The sequence below is a fragment of the Harpia harpyja genome, chromosome 1, assembly GCF_026419915.1.
Source record: "Harpia harpyja isolate bHarHar1 chromosome 1, bHarHar1 primary haplotype, whole genome shotgun sequence".
NCBI classification, from domain to species: domain Eukaryota; kingdom Metazoa; phylum Chordata; class Aves; order Accipitriformes; family Accipitridae; genus Harpia; species Harpia harpyja.
In genome coordinates, this window is record NC_068940.1 from 27,002,702 (window position 1) to 27,022,108 (window position 19,407).

Genomic DNA, 19,407 nt, shown 5'->3' on the forward strand with positions numbered 1-19,407 from the left:
GCAACCAAACAGTTCAGCATCTCAGAGAGCACTTCTTGCCGTGGATAAGGGATTCATTCTCACCAAGTCAGACATTATCTTGGATGAAGCTCTCATAGTTCAAGAAAGTTATTTGCAGTGCATGAACTAATGTTGCCAAAGTACAGCACAGGCATAGCCGTCCAGCTATGCATTGGATTTTTTTTTTTTTTTTTTGCATTGGATTAATAGACCTGAGTACACAGAAAAATAGAAGGCCTGCAGTTGCCTTAGTGTGTTTTTTCATCAGATAGTAAGGTCTAAAGATCTGGACTTTCTGTAAACATGAGGATAACTTGTCATGGACGGAAATTTTGATTCAAAGCTTTGTGTTTTCAATAGGAAAAAGTTGGCCCTGTGTCTTATAGTAAGAGAAACTTGTTATTTGAAGTGTTGATATTGGTCTAACTTAGGAAATGTGCATTTTTTTTCCTGGCTATGGAAATCATCTCAGCCGGAGTAAGCTTTGATGTGAAGGGTATTATGTATACCTTTTTAAGGGGATGTTGCATGTTCCTGTGTCCAAGCTAGAAACAGGGTGAAGCATCCCAGGCCCACTAAAGTAAAAGACAGTTCCTAGGCAATAATTTCATTTGTTTGGCTATGTGTATTTATTGCAGTTTTAGAATTATTTTTATGGTGTCACTTTTATCAGTGGTTCCCTATTCTCTGCTCTCAGAACTGAATTTTTGAAGTCTTCATATTTGTAATTTACTGTGGTAACTCTGAGAGAGACTTCGCTTCCTCTGTCATGACTCTGGTCTCCCACGGAGTGGAGTTAAACAGCAATCAGCCAACCCTTGGGCAGCTTTGTACCTTGTTTTGGGGTGAAAATGCTAATGAAAAAAAAAAAATCAGCTTACAGGTTAATTTTCACAGGACTTGACCAAGATGCTGCTGAGTCACAAGTTCACCAGTCTTCTGTTAAGTTTTTAATGTCTCTTAATCCACACAGTTTCTGTGAAGATGAACAGTGTTTACTGTAGATGCCCATGTTTCCCAATTTGTTTACCTTCCAGGAATTTTACACAAATCTTCCCCAGGACGTTTAAGGAGCTCAAGGTTTATCTAGACCTTATATCAGCGATACAGTACTTTTTTAGTGTTACATGTACCCCTTACTTCAAATATGTCTCCATATAATAATCCCTGAAGTTTCCATACCCCAGAAGTCTCTTATCTGTTAGATGAGGATATTAGAATCATTCAATTGTTTTACACAGAAGTTGAGTTCATAAATGCAAGGAAGGAGGAAATGGAATTCTATTGTGCAAATAGCACTACGTAAAAACTATTTTTATAGATAAGGTCTTAAAAGTTATTATCTACATCAAAAGTTTCTTTAGAGGGGCAAATGTAATACTGCTGAAATTCGCTGTTCTGCTGCTTTTCATAAAGGAATGTACATGCACATAGTTAATTCTAAACCATAAAAAAGTAAATGTGGATATCATGATCACTTCATGAGTTCATAGTTCTGTAATTATCTTTGGTATTTATTGCAGAATAATCACTGCATAATCTGATGTATATGTCTCAACTTAAAAAGTTTTGATTGCTCTATATAGAACTGTATTTGACACTTAAAAGTTCAGGTAAGTTAAAAGATAAATGAAAATAAAATCTTTTGAAGAAGAACATACCTTATTCATAATTTTTACATTTCAGTCCCACCCTTACAGTAGCTTTTTTGTTTTCTTGAAGCACTTAAGAGAAACTCCTAGAGTAAGAATTGTATTTCTTTCAACAAAGGAAAGAAGAAAATTCCCAATGTTTATAAGCACTTCGGCAAAGGCAGTCAGGAAGAGCCAGGGAGCTACAGGCTGGTCAGCCTCACCTCAGTCCCTGGGAAGGTGATAGGGCAGCTAATCCCGGAAACCATTTCCAGGCACTAAGGACAAAAAGGTGACAGGAATAGTCAGCATGGATTCACTAAAGGGAAGTCACGCTTGACAAACTTGATAAACTTCTGTGATGAAAATAGCGGATTGGTAGATGAGTGGAGAGCCTTGGATATTGTCTGCCTAGACTTTGGTAAGGCTTTCAGTGCTGTCTACCTTAAGATCTTCATAGAGAGGATATGATGGAAGTATGGGCTGGATGAGCAGAAGCGAGGTCAGTTGAAAACTGGCTGAATGGCCGGGCCCAAAGAGTGGTGATCAATGGCACGAAGTCTAGTTGGAGGCCAGTAATTACCGTGTTCCCCTGGGGTCAGTACTGGGTCTGGTCCAGTCCTGTTCAACATCTTCATTAATGGTCTGGGTGGTGGGGCAGAGCGTACCCACAGCAAGGTTGCAGATGACACCAAACTGGGAGGAGTGGCTAGTATGCCAGAGGATGGTGTCCAGTTCTGGGCTCCTCAGTACAGGAGAGAGTTGGAACTACTGGAGAGAATCCAGTCAGCGAAGGGCCACAAAGATGATTCAGAGACTGGAGCATCTCTCCTATGAAGAGAGGTTGAAAGAGCTGGGACTGTTTGGCCTGGAGAAGAGAAGGCTCAGGGAGAGCTTATCAATATGTATAAATAGCTGAAAGGAGGGTGCAAAGAAGATGGAGCCAGGCTCTTTTCAGTGGTGCCCAGTGACAGGACCAGAGGCAATGAGCACAAACTGAAACACAGGAGGTTCACTGTGAGAGTGACGAAGCACAGGTTGCCCGGGGAGGTTGTGGAGTCTCGATCCTTGGAGATACTCAAAAGCGGCTTGGACATGGTCGTGGGCAACCGGCTCTGGGTGGCCCAGCTTGAGCAGGGGGGCAGGACCAGGTGATCTCTAGAGGTTCCTGCCAACCTCAGACCTTCTGTGGTTCTGTTGTGGACTGCTCTGTAATTACAGTTCTGTAATTTGTTTTACTAGTTCTTTCAGTGCTGTTTGTCTTTTAGGCTTGGCTCTTCTAGTTCTCAAAATGCACACAATCATTGAAGAGAGTTTTGTTTTATGAACTCTGTAAATAGTATGTCCAGGGAATAGGTTAGGAATGAGTGTTTCCAATGCTCTGAGCAGACTTAAGAGACTTAGATTAAAGGAGCGATATAATCCCAGACAGCAATTTTAAATCAATCTAAAGTGTAGTGGCAGACCTTTAGTAAGAGTGGTCTTAGAGGAAGCACTTGTCCTTTGTGCCACTGCCCGGGAGAAGCCACCCAAGCAGCGTGTGCTGGAGACTGGATGATCCAGGAGAGCCACCTCGCCTTTTGAGAGTGATGCCTTACGCAAGCATCCCCAGATGTTACAAATTGGGTTGATGGGGCAACGGGGAACCACCTCTTGGTTATCTCTACAACTTTACTGGTCCAAACTGTCTGATCTGAGTTCTGATCAACAGACCGCCAGTGTCAGGTGAGTGCGTTTGGTGTGCAAAAAATATATATATGCAGTGACATGCTCCACAAAGGAAGAAAAAGCCAGTGATCTTCAGAGTGAAACAACTGCCATGGGCATTTGAACCTCCAGAGATAGGCTGCCCTAAGGACTGAACCAGTGCATCACTGTAGTGATGAGTGTGTTACGTGTGGCCTGGCATCTGTTTATGGGCACTGCTAACAGAGCCTAAGCTGCAGTCAGATAAACTACGAGGGAAGATACTGAAGTGCAGGTCCAGGGACAAGGTCACATTGTCAGTGGTGTTTGAGTTGGCCTCTGCTTGCATTGCCTGTTCTGTACTTAAAAGGACTATGATCTTCTGGGCTGCCAAGTCCACATTTTGCACAATATTGTGTTTCCTTATCATTACAACCAAACTGTTTATAGAAAAATACCGGTTAGCTATTGAAAACTAGACTATATAGACTAAAAACCAAGATCACGTGTGAGGTGGTGGACAACCAGCTTTTCTGCTCTGTCCTGTTTAATTTGTGCATTCATGCTCAAATTCTTTTCACATTTTCCCCAAGGATTATATCAGATGTTTGCCTTTTGTCATGCTGCTTTGACAGTGGTTATGCAGGCTAAGTGACGCATTCTACTGAAAATTCAGAAGTGGTTTCTCACTTGATACTCGTCGCTCAGTGTTCAGAGGTACAGTGTTCCTGTTTAAATCAAGTGAAATTGTGAATGCCTAATCCCTTTGGAAATCGCAGCACTGTATGTTAATGAAAATACCCAGGCTTCAAGTTTACAAACTGCTTTTGAAACTGTTGCATTATGTGCACGATAGCTGAGATACTGAATAGGTTTTCCTTAGGTTTTCCAAGGACAAAACCACCACCAAATTATACCTTCACATTGCTATGTTAATATTTTGATCTGATCCAAAACCTGACCTACCTGAAATAATTACAAGCCTTCCTGAAGTTCTAAATATGCATTTCCATTAAAAAACCACTACTGAATAGTCACACCTGTCAGCCTGGTTTAAGTTTTTAATTAATTTGTTCCTCAAATTACCATACCTAAAAGAAAGGGTAACAGCTGATCAAATTGCTTCGTATGCCCAGAGTGACAGTGAGATAACACTAAGTGAAATCAAAATGAGACTTTCTGAACATTGATTGGTTGATGAGAAAGTTCCGAGAGGCTGCTTGCCAGTCTGTGAGACCTAGAGGAAGACAGCCAGCAATTACTTCAGGGTGGACTTTTTTAATGGTGAATTGGCTTAGCTCATGTTTTCTGTAGTGCTTCCATTCTGCATTAACACCCTACTGTTACTTGAAGCTCTGCAGAGCGAATGCAGACTAAAATCAGCATGACTTCTGTTACTTCCATGGACCATCGTAGCTCCGCCTTTGACACAATGCTGGGTATATCATTTCTATCGCACATCATGGTTGTACCATGCCAGCACAGAGCAGATACAGTCAGCGGGCAATTTCCCATGTGTTTTTCTTCTGCTGTGGACAGTTGTGGGCTTCCTATTTCAAATGCTCAAGTCATAAACTTTTGATTCATACAAGATTGAGGATCTCCACGGGTCTATATGGAAGCTAGGGTTCTGGAAATAGCAGAGGTACCAGAACTCGTACGTAGATGCCTGGTGGTTCATTACTGCTGATGTCGTATCAGTGCTTTTCATAGGAGTTGCAAATCTGTCTTTTGGTGCTCTTTCAAGAGAATGAGAGTACTCCTTTGTCTCTGCATAGGCTACAAGACTCTTGGATCATTTCTCTGTGTGACATCAATAAAATGAGATGGGGGGAATCGCATACATGTGACTGTAGTTATCCCACCCACAGAGAAAGGGGGGAGGAGAGAGAATATCTGTGCACCAGTGTTGTCTCCCTTTGTACGCTTAACGAGGTCATAGCTGAGCTCTTTGTGTGCATGAGGCGGTAAGCCCATGGCATTGTGCCTGTTACTGATACCCTGCGGTATCTACATCAAAGCACTTCATGGGCAAATCAATGGCATTTTTGCATTGTCTTTTCACGTGCTTTCTCTAGTATTACTATTGTCTACAAAACAAGATACCTAGTTCTTGTAACATGAAGTGTGTCCCTGGGTGTCTCTTCTGCCTGTCACAGGAGCTTACACCTCCACTGTGTTTTGGGAAATTTTTCCTCATACTTGTTCAGCAGTACTGCCAAAGGAGAGGATCCCCCTTTTTTCTTCCCTTTTTTTCCCTCCCTTTTCCCCATCCTTTCCCTCCCCTTGCCTCTACAGTTTCGTCTCCTACTGTACTTCTGCCCAGTACTCACAAAATTCTTGAACTATCTGTCCTTGGAAAGAATGGGCCCTTCTATTCTTACTTCCACTCACAGATCAAGTATCATGATTGCACCGTGTTTTTGCTGAACTGTGGATTGTGCTATTATCCTCTCCATGTTGCATCAGGAAATGCTACCATTCTTCACAGCAGAGCTTCACAACAAAGCTTGCTTTTCTTGTTTAAAGCTCCTGTATGCTTTTTTACTTTCTACTTCTCTTGATGTGTTAGTTATGAACGAGGATTGCTGCTGTAAAATTTGTGGAAATTTGTCTGTCTTTGCAACTGAAAGTAGCTACAAGAGATCCCTCTGATAGACAAAAATGAAATTAAATTTCAGTTTGCAGCTGGCCATTATGTTGCAGCAATAGCATTGCTATCATCTGGGTGCCTAGGGTATGTCTCCATGGACTTCTTCTGTATAAAGATTTTAAATAAATATGACAGGAGCCCAATACCCTTCTGTCAATTTTAATGTCATAGCAGCAAGTATTCAGAGCAAGTATACACAAGAGGTCTGTCTTCTCTCTTGAAAGTGCGGGTTAATAATAGGAATGCCACATTGGTTAATACAAAGTTTTGCCATAAATATAGAGGATGAAAATTAGAAAATGGTTTGGCCTTTTGATAAATTAAGGACGTTCTCTTTACACTGCTCTTTTTGCTTTTTTCACGGTGATAAACTCAGAATGAATGGGTAGGTATTTGACATGAAAAGAGTGTGCAAATTTGCTTGCTGGTCAAAAGTTCACACATATCAGTTTATAAAATGTGATCTTTGGAAATAAGGAGGATTGTAAGTGAAAACAAGTACAAGCAGTAAATGTATCGGGCATTAATTTGGCTTCTTGTATTCTTATTTTAAGTTCTTAAGCATAACTATCTGGTTGTGAGCAAAACCAGTAGTAATCCATGTGATTGGTTTTTTGAGCCCCTATCAGAGACTAGATATTCATTGGACCATAACTTTATGTGTCTGGGAGCAGCCTGAATTATAGTCCGGCCTCACCGCTTGATTAGCACCTACCATGTGGTATGTGCTCTGGGAATCACCGTGAGACTGAGGAGAAGTAACCATAGATAGACACCATTTCCCAAAATACATTATCGTTACATCTAGCTTTGTTGCTTTCCGTTGACCTTTGCTATTTTATCTTTCAGAATTTTGTCTCATCTGAATAAAAAATTCAAATATCTCTAATTTTCAGTTAAATCAAAACTTGGATTTTTTTTTGGTGCCCAATTTTTAAGATTTATCTGTATTGTAAGTTACCAAACCAGAATTTAGAGCCTTAATGGAGTGTGAGACCTTTCTCAGATACATGTATTTCTATCAGTATGATTTCTACTGTCTCTGTCTCTCACTGTTCACACCCTTTCATGGTATGTTTTCCTGATGTGAGCAGGTTAACCATTTGAATCCTTTCTTGGTGTTCTTTGACTTAGCAATCTCAGGCCAGTATATCTGTAATTGTCTCCCGAAGTCTTTGATAAAAAAAGGAGAAAGTTAAGATCCAAAATGGTGCAGTTCCTCTAAGGTATTTTTAAGACTTCTTGTTGCAGAGGTTTTCAGCTGCTTCTAAGATCATGTGAATTCAGAAGAGTTCAGCTGAATCAGGCAGTGCATTATCTTACGCTCCAGCCTGCAGCAAAATTTGGTTGCTACAGGTTCCAAATTCCTGATCTTCTCTATTTACATGTGAAGTGATTATGCTGTAAATTAGAGAGATGTTTTCTCGGGAAAGCACCGGCTTTGGAGATATGTTATCCAAAGTCATCACTCCTTAGAAAATTAACAATTTGGTGATGAACTTGCCATTGTGCACAGTTAATGTGTTGTTATTAAAAACAAATGAAAAAACTTGGTTTGGGAATTAGCCCTTGAGGGCTTAGAGGCTGTTAGAGGTAGTTAGAGGTGGAGAGGATGGAGAGGAGGACAGGATTATCACCTCCCTTGTACCCTCTGCCAAAAAGTACCATTATAAAATTTCCTCTGGTTCCTGCTCCTGCAGATCTTGAGCTCCCTCTAACCGCTTGCTTTTGTAATGAAAGCTAAATGGGGATGTGTTTTATACTGAATTCTTAAAATAAAGAGTCAGTGTTACACAGATATTTAGCTGTACATCCCAGCAGATCGGGGAGTCTTAATGGTGGGAAGGGAAATAAGAAAATATAATGGAACCAACAGATAAATAATGGGAAATAAATTTTTGTAGTGGAAATGTCTCATATTTACAAAATGTTTCTTCAAAATGTGAAAATTTCAGAAGAATAAGCTGTCAGTAAGTCATACCACATTATGAAAAGATATGCAGTATAGCATTTACAAATGTGCACACTTGGTTGTAAGGTGCACTTATTGTGGCAATTAGTATTTCCACTTTTAAATTTTTTGAAAATCTGATTGCGGTGTCTTACATTTTCATTAATTTTCACACTGATGTTCTGGGACTCCATTACTCTGTTGAACTACGTAGAGTAAAAATGACCTTCTTAATCAGAAGAGATCTCTGCATTTGCATGTTAATAGATTTCTACAAAAGGTATATCCTGGTTCATTAGCAAATAAAAAGCTATTAATTAAAATGTTTATATCTCAAAGTACACAAAGGATGACAGAAATGGCTTTTTGAAGCATACAGAGGAATCAAGGAATCTTTAGAAAAAAATTCTTTTTTGTTAATCCAACCTAAATTGATACTTAGATACGTACGCTTTATTTTCGAAATAAGTAGTACATTTTACTTACACCCATTGTCCCTGATTTCAGAGGTGAGTAGGCTAATGATTTCTTAAGTCAACTCCTATTATTATATTGTCACTTGTTATAACACCAGACAGTGGCCAGAGGTACTACCACTTGGCAGTTGTTCGGAAAAACTGTGTTCTTGCTGAGGACACCCTTCAGCTAGAACTACAGAAACATAACTTTAGACAGCACTCTAGCCTCAACTGTGCCACCAGGTAGTGGATAAAGTAAAATGAGTCATTTTTAGTGTCTTTTTCTTCTCTGTTGTGCTCAGCATGGAAATGACCAGCATAAAATACTGGTACAAACTACCAGTATAAACTACCAACAGCATTGCTGCTGTTTAAGAAATGTAAACTCAGCTGAGGCTGTGTATGCTTGTTTTGTTTTCATTCCTCAGGGAGACTGATCTAGTTGTCCTGTAGAAGCAAGTGAAGAAGCAAAGCTACATGTGCATCACAAACAGAAAAAATGTAATCTAACCCTGTTCTGTATGGTAGAAGGTGATGTTGCCAAGCGGTTAGCTGCCATCTTGCAGGTGCTATAGTACTTTAAGGAAATGAACTGCTTTAGCTGTTATTAAAGCAATTAAAAGCCTTTCAAACAAATGGAGCACCAGGATGTGACAGATCTAACAGACTGAACTAGGAAATTAGCAGTCTTTGTTAGATTAACAGAAAAATCACTAGTGGTATTGACATTCAGGAGTTTGTAGTTGAACGGGTACTACTATAGAACTATATTCAGATTTAACAGCGCATTGATCAGTTACCCATTTGCATTGTCATGGCATTTATTATCACTTTAAAAAGCTAGATGTTTATTTCACACGGAGTGAAAGCTTACCATCTAAGAACTCTTCTTGAACTCCTTCAGACTGTAATGCTTTCAATCCCATTGCTATTAATTTCTTCAAGGACATTTTCTGTGTATTTTCTTGGTACCAAGTGCCAGTCCCATTGACAGTGGAAGTTTTGCAGCTGATTGTCGTAATACCTGATGTTGACCTTCTAGATGAAACCCTTAAGGTAAATCTGGAAGGAAGAAACAGCCTCTTCTGGTTGTTCAAGTGACTGGATGTTTCTAGATGGAAAATGAAGATGCTGCCTTTCTGACCACCACAGCTCAGCAGCGGGTGTAGTAATGGTAGTAGAGGAATGAAGCGGTTGCTTCCTCTCAGGTCAACGGAGGTCAGTTTCTCTGTGGAGGAATTAAATTTCTCCAAGTTCATTTAAACAAAGACACACTTGTGTCTGAATCCCTTTTAGAGAACTTTGTTCCTTGTCTTTTGTCCCATTAAAAACCTAGCTGGGCTGAGTTTATTAGGGATTAAGGGGCTTCTTACTATTAGAAGTAAACTGTTAAGTTGAAAACATGTTTTAATTCTGTCTTCTGGTCCTCCTTTATGACCTCTAAATAACAAGATTGCATACTGAAAGAATGTTTTCTTTGTTTTCTATGTCTGAATTAAGAAGAATTCCAGGTTCCAGGATTTACTCATCTCTTACTCCTATGACAAGATTTATGCCTCTAGAAATGCCAATTGCCACCAGAGAACAGGGAGAATTGTCGATAACTTTGGCAGGGTTTGAACTAAAGCAAGTTCCTGGCCAATGCAGCCAGTTCACACAATCTTCAGCATAGGATCTGATACTATCAGAGTGTCTTCATGACCTTCCACAACACCCTTTATCGTGCTCAGAGCCTTCCCAGGAATGGCCTGTTGAAATGGGCAAGAACTTCATCATGGTCTGTTCTGCTGTGGGTGGAGCTGTGAACAGCCACAGAAGTGAAAAAAGGCTGATTTCAGCCTGCATTTGCTTTGGAGAGTGTCACGTTACAGTAGGGTGCGACTGCAGAATGGAAACCACACAGAATGCGTGGTGTAAAATTGGGTTGAGAAGACTCCTCACAACAGTGTTGTGGCTGTGGAAGATGATGTGGTATTTGTGCACGTGCAGACACATGCATGCACATTTGACTTTGTGTCTGCAGTGTAGTTTGGGGTAACAAGAAACAATATTGCAATTGTTCAAAGCAGTAGGAAAGTGAAAGGTGCGCATCTACGGAATGATTAATGGCTTGAGACATCAGAAAGCAAGATCCAGGTACGAACTCTAACAGGAAAGGTTGGGAAATTCTGGGCCACTGCTGTGTGTCTCCGAGACAAACACAGATTCACCCGGGCATGAGTAAGAAGATTTTCAGCTTCTCATTAGCTTCTACCTTCTGTGTCTCCTTCATTGCACTGACATGATGTATTTCTAGTACAGTGTCATACTGCTTTTCCAGTTCCACTCCATCTTTCATCTGCTGGGAGATGGAGGAGCTACAGCAGTGCTGCAACTGGCTGATGTGTCTCTGTAGCTGAGACACCGCAGTGCAGGCCCACGGTCATGATAGTCTTGGTTTGGAAGTGTGTTACTGTCATGGGAACAGGCACGGGGATATACCTCAGCACTTGAACTCTCCCCCCTTTGCTCCATGGTCTTTGCTGGCCGTTTTGCAAATGCTTGAAGTCTACCCTACTTCATTCCTTATTTTAGAGTTTCCTTTGAGTTGTGTCACCATTTAAGTACTGCTTGCTTTATGTCGGTTTTCGTAGCGCTCATTTTTCCACAGTTAAGTTGCTATGGATATTAAGTAAGTGGGCTAGCGCTGCAGTCACTGCCTGTGAGAAGTTTGTCATTGATGTTCACTAAGAGCTAATGTAGATACTGCAATAACAGGGTTGAACCCTAATAAATGAACCAGCAGTTGTAAATCCTCTGAGTCTACAGAAAAGGTGAAATACATAAATCTTCATTTTGTGATCAGAAGAAGGCATGAAAGAGAAATTTATTCTCCGATAGCAGTGTCATGTACAACAATACAGATAAGAGATGGTGGATATCTTTCTTAAATAATTTTCTTTTATGGCTAACACATGTACTAAAAACAAAGATGAATGAGAGGCCGGTGAGATTAATCAGGCCATATGCTGCAATACCTTGACAGTGAGTGTGAGAACAATGAATGTCAATCAGTTGCTATTAAATATAATGGCCAGTGATTTACCACCTCATTAAAAGATCAGGATGCCCAATTTGCTTGTATGTGAATAGCAAAACAAATAGTCATTAAAATTTACTGATAGGGCATTGAGTTCTTCCTTCAAACTTGCATTAATTTTGTCTTCATAAGAAGAGGAACAATTTAGCAGAGTGGAAGCTGTCTCATGGGTATATCGGGGCACAGACTAATACATAGTGACATAAAAATTGTTTTCCAAAAGTAATGTCTGTAGGTTTGTGTATGAATTTGTGTGCGTGTGTGTATATACATACTGCATTTTGTCAAGATTTGGCATCAAGGGGAAGTATTGCTTTTTACTTGTTTCAGTATTTGCCGCAGCACCTGGATTTTTTTGAGGTTGTTCCTTACTTACTGTACACGATACAGGTTCAACAGTGCCATCCTGTGGGTGATCTTAAAGGTTGGAAAACTATAGCAGATAAATAAATGACCTCAACAGGATAAATTATCATAGAATGTCAGCTACTGTATGTCCCCATGCAATCAGCTAGAATATTTCCCTATGGTAGTCAGTCAGACTAATTATTACTTTTCTGTCCAGAAAATTAATAACCAGAAGTATTATAACCGATGGGAAAGTATTTCAGGCAAGCTGATGAGCAGTGTGCTTGTTAGTTTTATTTACTCTGTTGCTGAGAAATGTGGTTTTAATCATCTTGGTGTGTTTCTAATCATCTTGGAATGTATTTTCACAGACAATGCCAAAATCAAAGGCAACTATGTAAATTCAGATAAGCACCCCTATAAAGAAGTATCTGGACATCTTTAAGGAGGCATTAGACTGAAACCAAGACTAGCTAGCTTTCATGTTTCATAACCAGAAAACATGAATTCCTAAGCAACCTTGGAGATTAAGCTGGATGGTTCGAACAACTGGCCAAAATGCTTTTAATTCCAGAAAGATAAGGGTAGGATTAAAGTCTGAAGTTTTGTTGACTGAAGATGAAATTCTGCTCAGAATATTTGGAGAACTTTCTGTTCATGGAGTGAATATCATTCCAGGACAAGGCAGAAAATAGCAAAACTTGCTCTAATTAGGGAACAGGTTGGGGAACAGTGGGTAACTGCAGATCATGCTATTTCATATATATTTTTCATTTTGCTTGCCTAAGCAACTTGTTAATGAGAGTGAGTGATATGTTTATTGGAAATGAGCAAGGAAATAAAGGGAAAGCTGCTCAGTAGAAGGTTCTGCTCATTTTTCAAGTCCCTGCTGTTTCGGGGTGCTGGAGGGGCAAGGGGCGTGCTGTCTGCACGCTGCCTTTGCCTGGTCGTTCGGGGAGTTGGGCGCAGCTCCGTGTTCTGCCTAGGCACCTCTTTGGTTCACACCCTGTCGTGGAAATTTCTCCTTTGCTTTCCGCAGCTAGAGGCCAACTAAGAGTCGCAGTACACGCCACTGGATTATTCGATTAAAAGAAGGAAACACTGAATTACATACTCCACCGTTACTCTTTGGTAGTTAAAAATTATGACATGATTTGTGGTTCCTAAGTCTTTGAAAAACACCTCATGCTGTTACTTATATATTTCATGTGTCTGTTTGCCAGACCCACTTAAACAGCAAAAGGTGATCACCAGCACTAAGATACATCATTAATTCCCACGAGTAGGAAAAGACAAATATGAATCATTCCCATAATGTTAACTTTTTTTTACCTATTTTGACAAAAAAAATCTTCTAGCCTAACAAAAGCCTTGCATCTCTGCAGTTCTTTCCTTTTTAAAGTAGGCTAACCCATTTTAAATGTTGGCATAATGGGAATCTTGAGACTGTGCTCATACCCTGATTTATAGTATGGAGGTGAATTTTGAATGAATCAGATGTATTGGGAAAATAATCTCTTATGATATTTAATTGAAGGCAGAAAGGGTAATGACATATCAAAGTTTAACTTCTGCACAGAAGAGATTTCTTTGTGGTCCTGATCAGTTCAAGGATAACTGGAGCCCTGGAACATCAGCATTCATATAACTTTTACACATTTCTATCCTAACTGATGTGAATGGGTTTGTGTCATATAAATGTCTAATTCTGGTTCTGAATCTCACTAAAGTCTTGATCTTGATGTTGCCTTATTTTCAGGAGGTTCTGCATTTAATTCTCTGGTATTTTAAAGGTATCTGCTATTATTAGTTTTAAATGTATGTCTTCTGCTTTCTTCAAGTGTCACTTTCTACTTACACTATAGAGAAAGTAAATGGGAACAGTATTCTCCCCTCTTTTGTATACTGCATGTAAATAGTTCTTAGCTCTTGCCTCATACAGAAGGTTCTTCATGCTCTCTCGGCTATTTTTTCTACCTTTGTTTCTGCTCTAATTCTTTACTTACGGTGTTCCTGGACTGAATACAGTATTTTAAATGAGGTATACAGTGAGGTACTATTTTTACCATTGCTTTTTCTCATTCTTTATTTGTCTTAGCATGTTGTTTTGATTTTTCTGATCACCAGTGAACATGGAGCACTAGCCTTCTATACCGGCTGGCTGCAGGAAGACCCATTTCCCTTTTCAGGAGCTTTTATAGCTCACGTGGAAAGGAATGATACATATGCGTCGTTGTATTTCCTGGTAAGCTAAGCGTAAGCTTTTGGTTTGGATCGCACTGTGAGCGATGCTTATAGTCCTTCCTCCAGATCGGATCTGCCATTCAACCTGCCATTGGACATTGGCATCAGATTCCGATCCATCCCATCAGGTAATGGTGCGGTAGGCAATTCAGGTGCTGCAAACAGGAGAGTGGCTGCAAGCGTTCATCCCCTGTGCACCTGTGGGAACGTGCTACACTCTTTCCTGCATTTGGGACCGCTCTTAAACAGCTGTGAATCTGTGTAATCTATATATGTATACATGCATAGCCTCTGCACGTGTGTGTGCACATAGACTGCATATATAGATAGTTAATAGCTATAAAATTCCCTGTTAACTTAGAAAACTAATTTGTTCAGTTTCTCTGTTTTAAACGCAGTTGGATAAATACTCATCTTCCATATGTATGTTCTGTGGCCTGTAGGAAATTTCACAGTAATTCCGATGTTGCTGTGTTGGTCTTTACAGTATGTCTGTCAGACTTCAGTTCAACTAATCCCTCTAAGGTGAAGGCATAAGATTTTAGTATTATTAATGTTAATGCCTCATTTCATCTAGTTAATGATCTTTTCAAGTATTCCGTTTTCTTTGTGATTTACTTGCAATGTCAGATAAAGATCTTATTTAAGCTAAGTATTATGAAATAATAGAAATCTTTATTTTATTTGATTACAATTGGGATAAATGAATCCAGTAGAGAGTCTGATGTTAAACAGGTGCAGTTCTTAGCAGCACTGCACATGTAAAATCAGGGTAAGTTCTTTGAACACTCAGATCTTAACAGATGTGTTCTTTTTCTCCATATGTTATAATAAAATAAGGATTTGCTGTGAAAGTATTGGCACACACACTAGGCAGTCTTGGCAAGCTTGCCATTGTATTCCTTACACAATATCGGCTATGGCTATCGTTTAACTTTAAATAAATGTGTGCATTAAGTAGCTGTAAAGCACATACACGTATAAACAAAATCGGTTTTTGTCAGAAAGTAATTTTTTTGCTTTCTTGTTTACCAACGGCGAGACAAAGGAATGCTGCATCTTCAAAACAACATCTGTCAAGCCGATTTCTATCAGATTAAGTATATCCTCAAAGCAACCATCACAGCTTACAAAATACTGGAAATGTAGGTTGTGCTTTGCATGAAACACCAATAGAATTTAAAGCACTTGAAAGTGTTTTACAAATGTAGCGATGATAGCCTGCACATATTCTCCCATTTTTGTTTCTATTTTCGGTAGGTTCTTGGGAAAGATAATGAGTGATGTTGCAACACTGCAGTCCCAGTAGATGTCCCAGAGCGCAATTACGGAGTTATGGTCCTGGCAGCTAATATGGGTCCACAAAAGCCAATAGTTTGGGAGTCTGGCAGGAGAGACTGAATTTATTGCGAAGAAATTCATCTGTAGAAAGATTTCTCTCATTAAGAATGAAATTAAAGCGTGAATCAGTGACTGATTATCCAGGCCTTTCTCTGATATGTTGAATTCTTCATTAGTATAGATGTGTGATTATATATGCTCTGGCCTGATTCTGGTTCTATAGATCATCAAAGATAACTGATAATATTAAATTTGTAAAGATATTCTCTGGGACAATGTCATCTAGTAAAAATGGGGGGAAAGCCAGTGGCTTTAACATAGAACATAAATACAGACACACTCAATCATTCGCATTTCTGGCCAGCTTTCTGTCTTTTTCCCTGCTGGGGAATAATTAATGCATGAAAATGAGCTTCCTAATAGGCTGGTGTGTCTTCCGTAGGAGTGAAGCATTTTGCCTTTGTAAATCAGTTAAGCAGAGAGGTGAAGCCTCATTACAGTGTGTGCCCACAGCCGAGTGTGGGAACTTTGGGTCAGCCAGAAATGAATGCCAGGATTTCTGTAAAAGATCTTTGTGGCTGGAGGGTAGAGGTGCTTGAGCTGGAAGCCAGGTCAGCATTCCCATCAGTTCTTCCATTTTCAAAGTTGGAAATCTAGAGTAAAGTGAGAAGAGTCCGGTCAAAAATCCACGGAAATTACAAAGAAGGGTGGAAGTCAAGGACAAATCTGTTCCAGCTGCATCTGGGTGTAGATATATTCTTGCAACTCTGATTTCCCATTAGGTTGCTCCCTATGTGTCAGTGAATTGCCCTGTGCTATCCTCCAATGTTCCACATGAACCCTAGGCAAGTTAGTGTGAGGTGTTTCAGTGCCTACCACGTACCCGTGGGATAGTCCTAATTCGTGTCCTGTTTCTAAGACAATGCAGCTAAAGAAGACAGTCACAGAACAATTGCATATAAACAAGGGTAAATACGTTATTTCATGACAGAGTTCAAGATAAATGCTTTATATCTGAAGGATATAGTTTTTACCAGGAAGGTGGTATTGCTGATTTGTGTCTTCCTTATAAAGATAGGCTAGCTGCTTCTGCGGTACTACCTGAAACATAAACCTCAGACTGGATTTTAGCTCAACTGAATATGAAAATGATCTTTATAGGATCTTCAGCCTAATTCCTTAGACAAAAGAACATACAACTAAGTAAAAATAAGTACGGAAATGTACCAAATATTCTAACTCTGTCCAGCTCTATTGTGTACCTGGGGAACTTAGCACTTGCAAGTTTGGGTCCTTTGAATATTAATAGCATGACATTTCAAACAAGAGACCAGGGTTTCTGAGAAGATTTTGCAATTTGCAGCGGGAAAAGCTGTGTTTGAAACAACCGTTATGCAAGAGATTCCTTCCGGTTGTCATTTTTGGCCAAAACAATGGAGCATTTCACTTGTTTTTAAAGCAAGAAGTATGAAACACACAGCAGATAATACAGTGTAGTGGTGGGCAGACAAGCCGTAGCACGTTCGGTAAATACGTGCTCTTTTTGGGAAATGTTGATCTGAATTTCATGCATCATCCAAGAATAGTGAACACTGAAAGGTCATGGTAAGAATATAAGGAAAAAAATCCATCTGATTTGAATTTCTCACTCTCCAATATTGTTAATAATGCAATGTCAAACAAATAATTGTTTCTCTGAGTGTTACTAAAGCCAGATTCCATGTATAGTTGAAGAGTAACTTGCCACACATTTTTTTTCCATTTACTGTTCATTTCCTTTATAATGTCATGGTGTTTGTTTATGAATGGTACCTTGAGCCACTGCAGTACATCTGTGTTGTGTCAGAGTTATTTGTTACTCGGCATCCAGGAAATCTCGTGGAGGCTGTAACATACTAATTGGCTTAGTACAATTAGAATAAAATGAGAGTGTTTTGCTATTGATCTTTGCTTGCTACTAGTTTGTACTAACAGAAAATGAGATTGAAGAAGTCTAATATAGTTATCAAAATATGCTTTCTTACTGCAGGAAATATCACTGGTACTCTTAAATGGAGGTATTTTAGAGCAGAACTTCCTTCCTTTCTCCCTTTTTTCTAATCCTGTCTTTCTCTTTCTGACTTTTTAAAAATTTCTAGAAGGGATGATGAGGCTTGTTAAATAACTAGGGTGTTCAGAGACTGTGTAGCAATACCGTGACTTAAACAGGGCTTAGGTAATATTTATTAGACCATTATATCAAGTTGTAATACTGTGCTGCTTGTTACCTTAACTTCATATAACATCATATTAATAAATCTTTACAAGCTGTGTAGTTGTAAAATGCATCGTAATAATCAGTATCATTCCTCTAATAAATCACTTGATTTGTGTTTGCTTTGTGTTGTTCCAACCTCATCAGCCATAATCTCACAGGGTAGGGACCCTTCTTGTGGTCCAAGGTAATGACCCACCTGCTCCCAGTCCTTGGTTATGGACATGCTCAGAGGGAGGCACAACTTCACCTCCGCGCTCTCCTTCCCTTTGCAATGCCCCAGGTTACATGGTTTTCTCACAGAAGTATTACCTCTATTGTGGAGATTTTCTGGAGCTCCTGGTCTCCATCATTCTGCAGACTCCGTGCAGATTTATGGTTTTCCTTGCCCAGGAGACCACTGAAGTGGCTGACTAGTCATAATTTAGGCACTGTGGCAATGCCCACCACCAGGGATGAGCTGGTAGCCGTGGCTGCGCTTTGGTCTCCGTGTAGAGGTGGTCAGCTCAGTAGATGGGTGGCCCAGGGAAACTGGTTGCTCGTGCTGACCAAGCTTCAGAGTCAAATTCTACCTGTGGAGAGTCTGTTCCTGTTGGCATGGAGGGAGGGCTGCAAGTGAAAAAGCAAGGCAGCCTTTGCTTTATGTTTTTTAACATCTGTTTTATTGCAGACATGATTCTCCTTCTATGTAATAGAGTAGATAAGTATCTGCTTGAAAATCTATGATTTAAAGTACTGGGTGTTGTTTTTTCTGAGGCTCAGAATCTTAATCCATTTGATTGACAGATATAAACTTGAATTTTATTTTATTCTCCATCACAGCAGTAAGTTTAGTCCAACTACAGTTTTCATTGTTGCAATACAAATATACTAAGCCTAAAGTACTGCTGGCAGCTTATATATAAAATTTGAGGATTAAGAAACCAATGCAAACAAACAAAGACTCTCAGCCTTAAGTAAGGAACAGAGTGTTGTTGGACTAGCCTTTTACTGCTGTGTCACAATTAATGTGAAGTAATAGCAGCCAAAACCTACAGGTCTGTTCTTGGCTGCAGTAAGTACTAGTAAGACAATAGTCATGTGAAGAGGAAATTTGTCTTGTCTATTTGAAATATTCATTAATTGCCAGAAATGCCACTCTTTTTTGCATTGTATGTGTGATGTATTTTTCATTTTTACCTTCTAAATAATTTATACAAATAATCCCTCTTATTTTTTTCAGCCCGCCTAAACCAACAGTTTTCATCTCTGGTGTCATTGCTAGGGTAAGATTATCATTAAATTTCTTTCAGTCATAGAAAAATTATGGCTTTTCAGAATTATCACTGATCAGAGCAAAATTAATCTTTTTCATTCCCATTCCTCTTTTATGAGAAGAGGCTTTGTGTTTTGTATATTTGTGTTAAGTCCCTTTGAGCATTCTTTTTGGTTTTGTGTGAAATTGAAGTTATTTCTTGAAATTACTTCCACCGTTTTACTTTGAATTTTAGCACTTTAAGTTTATTGGATCTTCTTTTCATATCTAAGCTAGATATTACAGCATTCATTTCCTTTGAAAGCGGTTGCATGTTAAGTCTGCTGCTATAGCTTGATCTGTGAGGAGGAGCGACACTCCTGCCTGTAAGGAGACATGTTTGAAGATACGTGTTTCAGCTGCCAGATGTGCCTTGAGGTACTTGGGATTCAAGGTGTTACTCCCTGGATTTTAACAGCAGGCAGGACCTGCAAATCCATAACCTAAATCATTAGTATTAACTAGCCA

At 39.5% G+C, this 19,407-nt stretch overlaps 1 protein-coding gene across 1 annotated transcript in view; it reads left to right on the plus strand.

The window, feature by feature from the left end:
• DAP (death associated protein) overlaps positions 1-19,407 on the plus strand; it is a 58,309-nt gene that overhangs the window by 33,356 nt on the left and 5,546 nt on the right. The window contains exon 3 of the mRNA XM_052781679.1: positions 18,868-18,910. Coding sequence (XP_052637639.1) covers positions 18,868-18,910 — 43 coding nt within the window. The remainder of the gene's footprint in view (positions 1-18,867; positions 18,911-19,407) is intronic.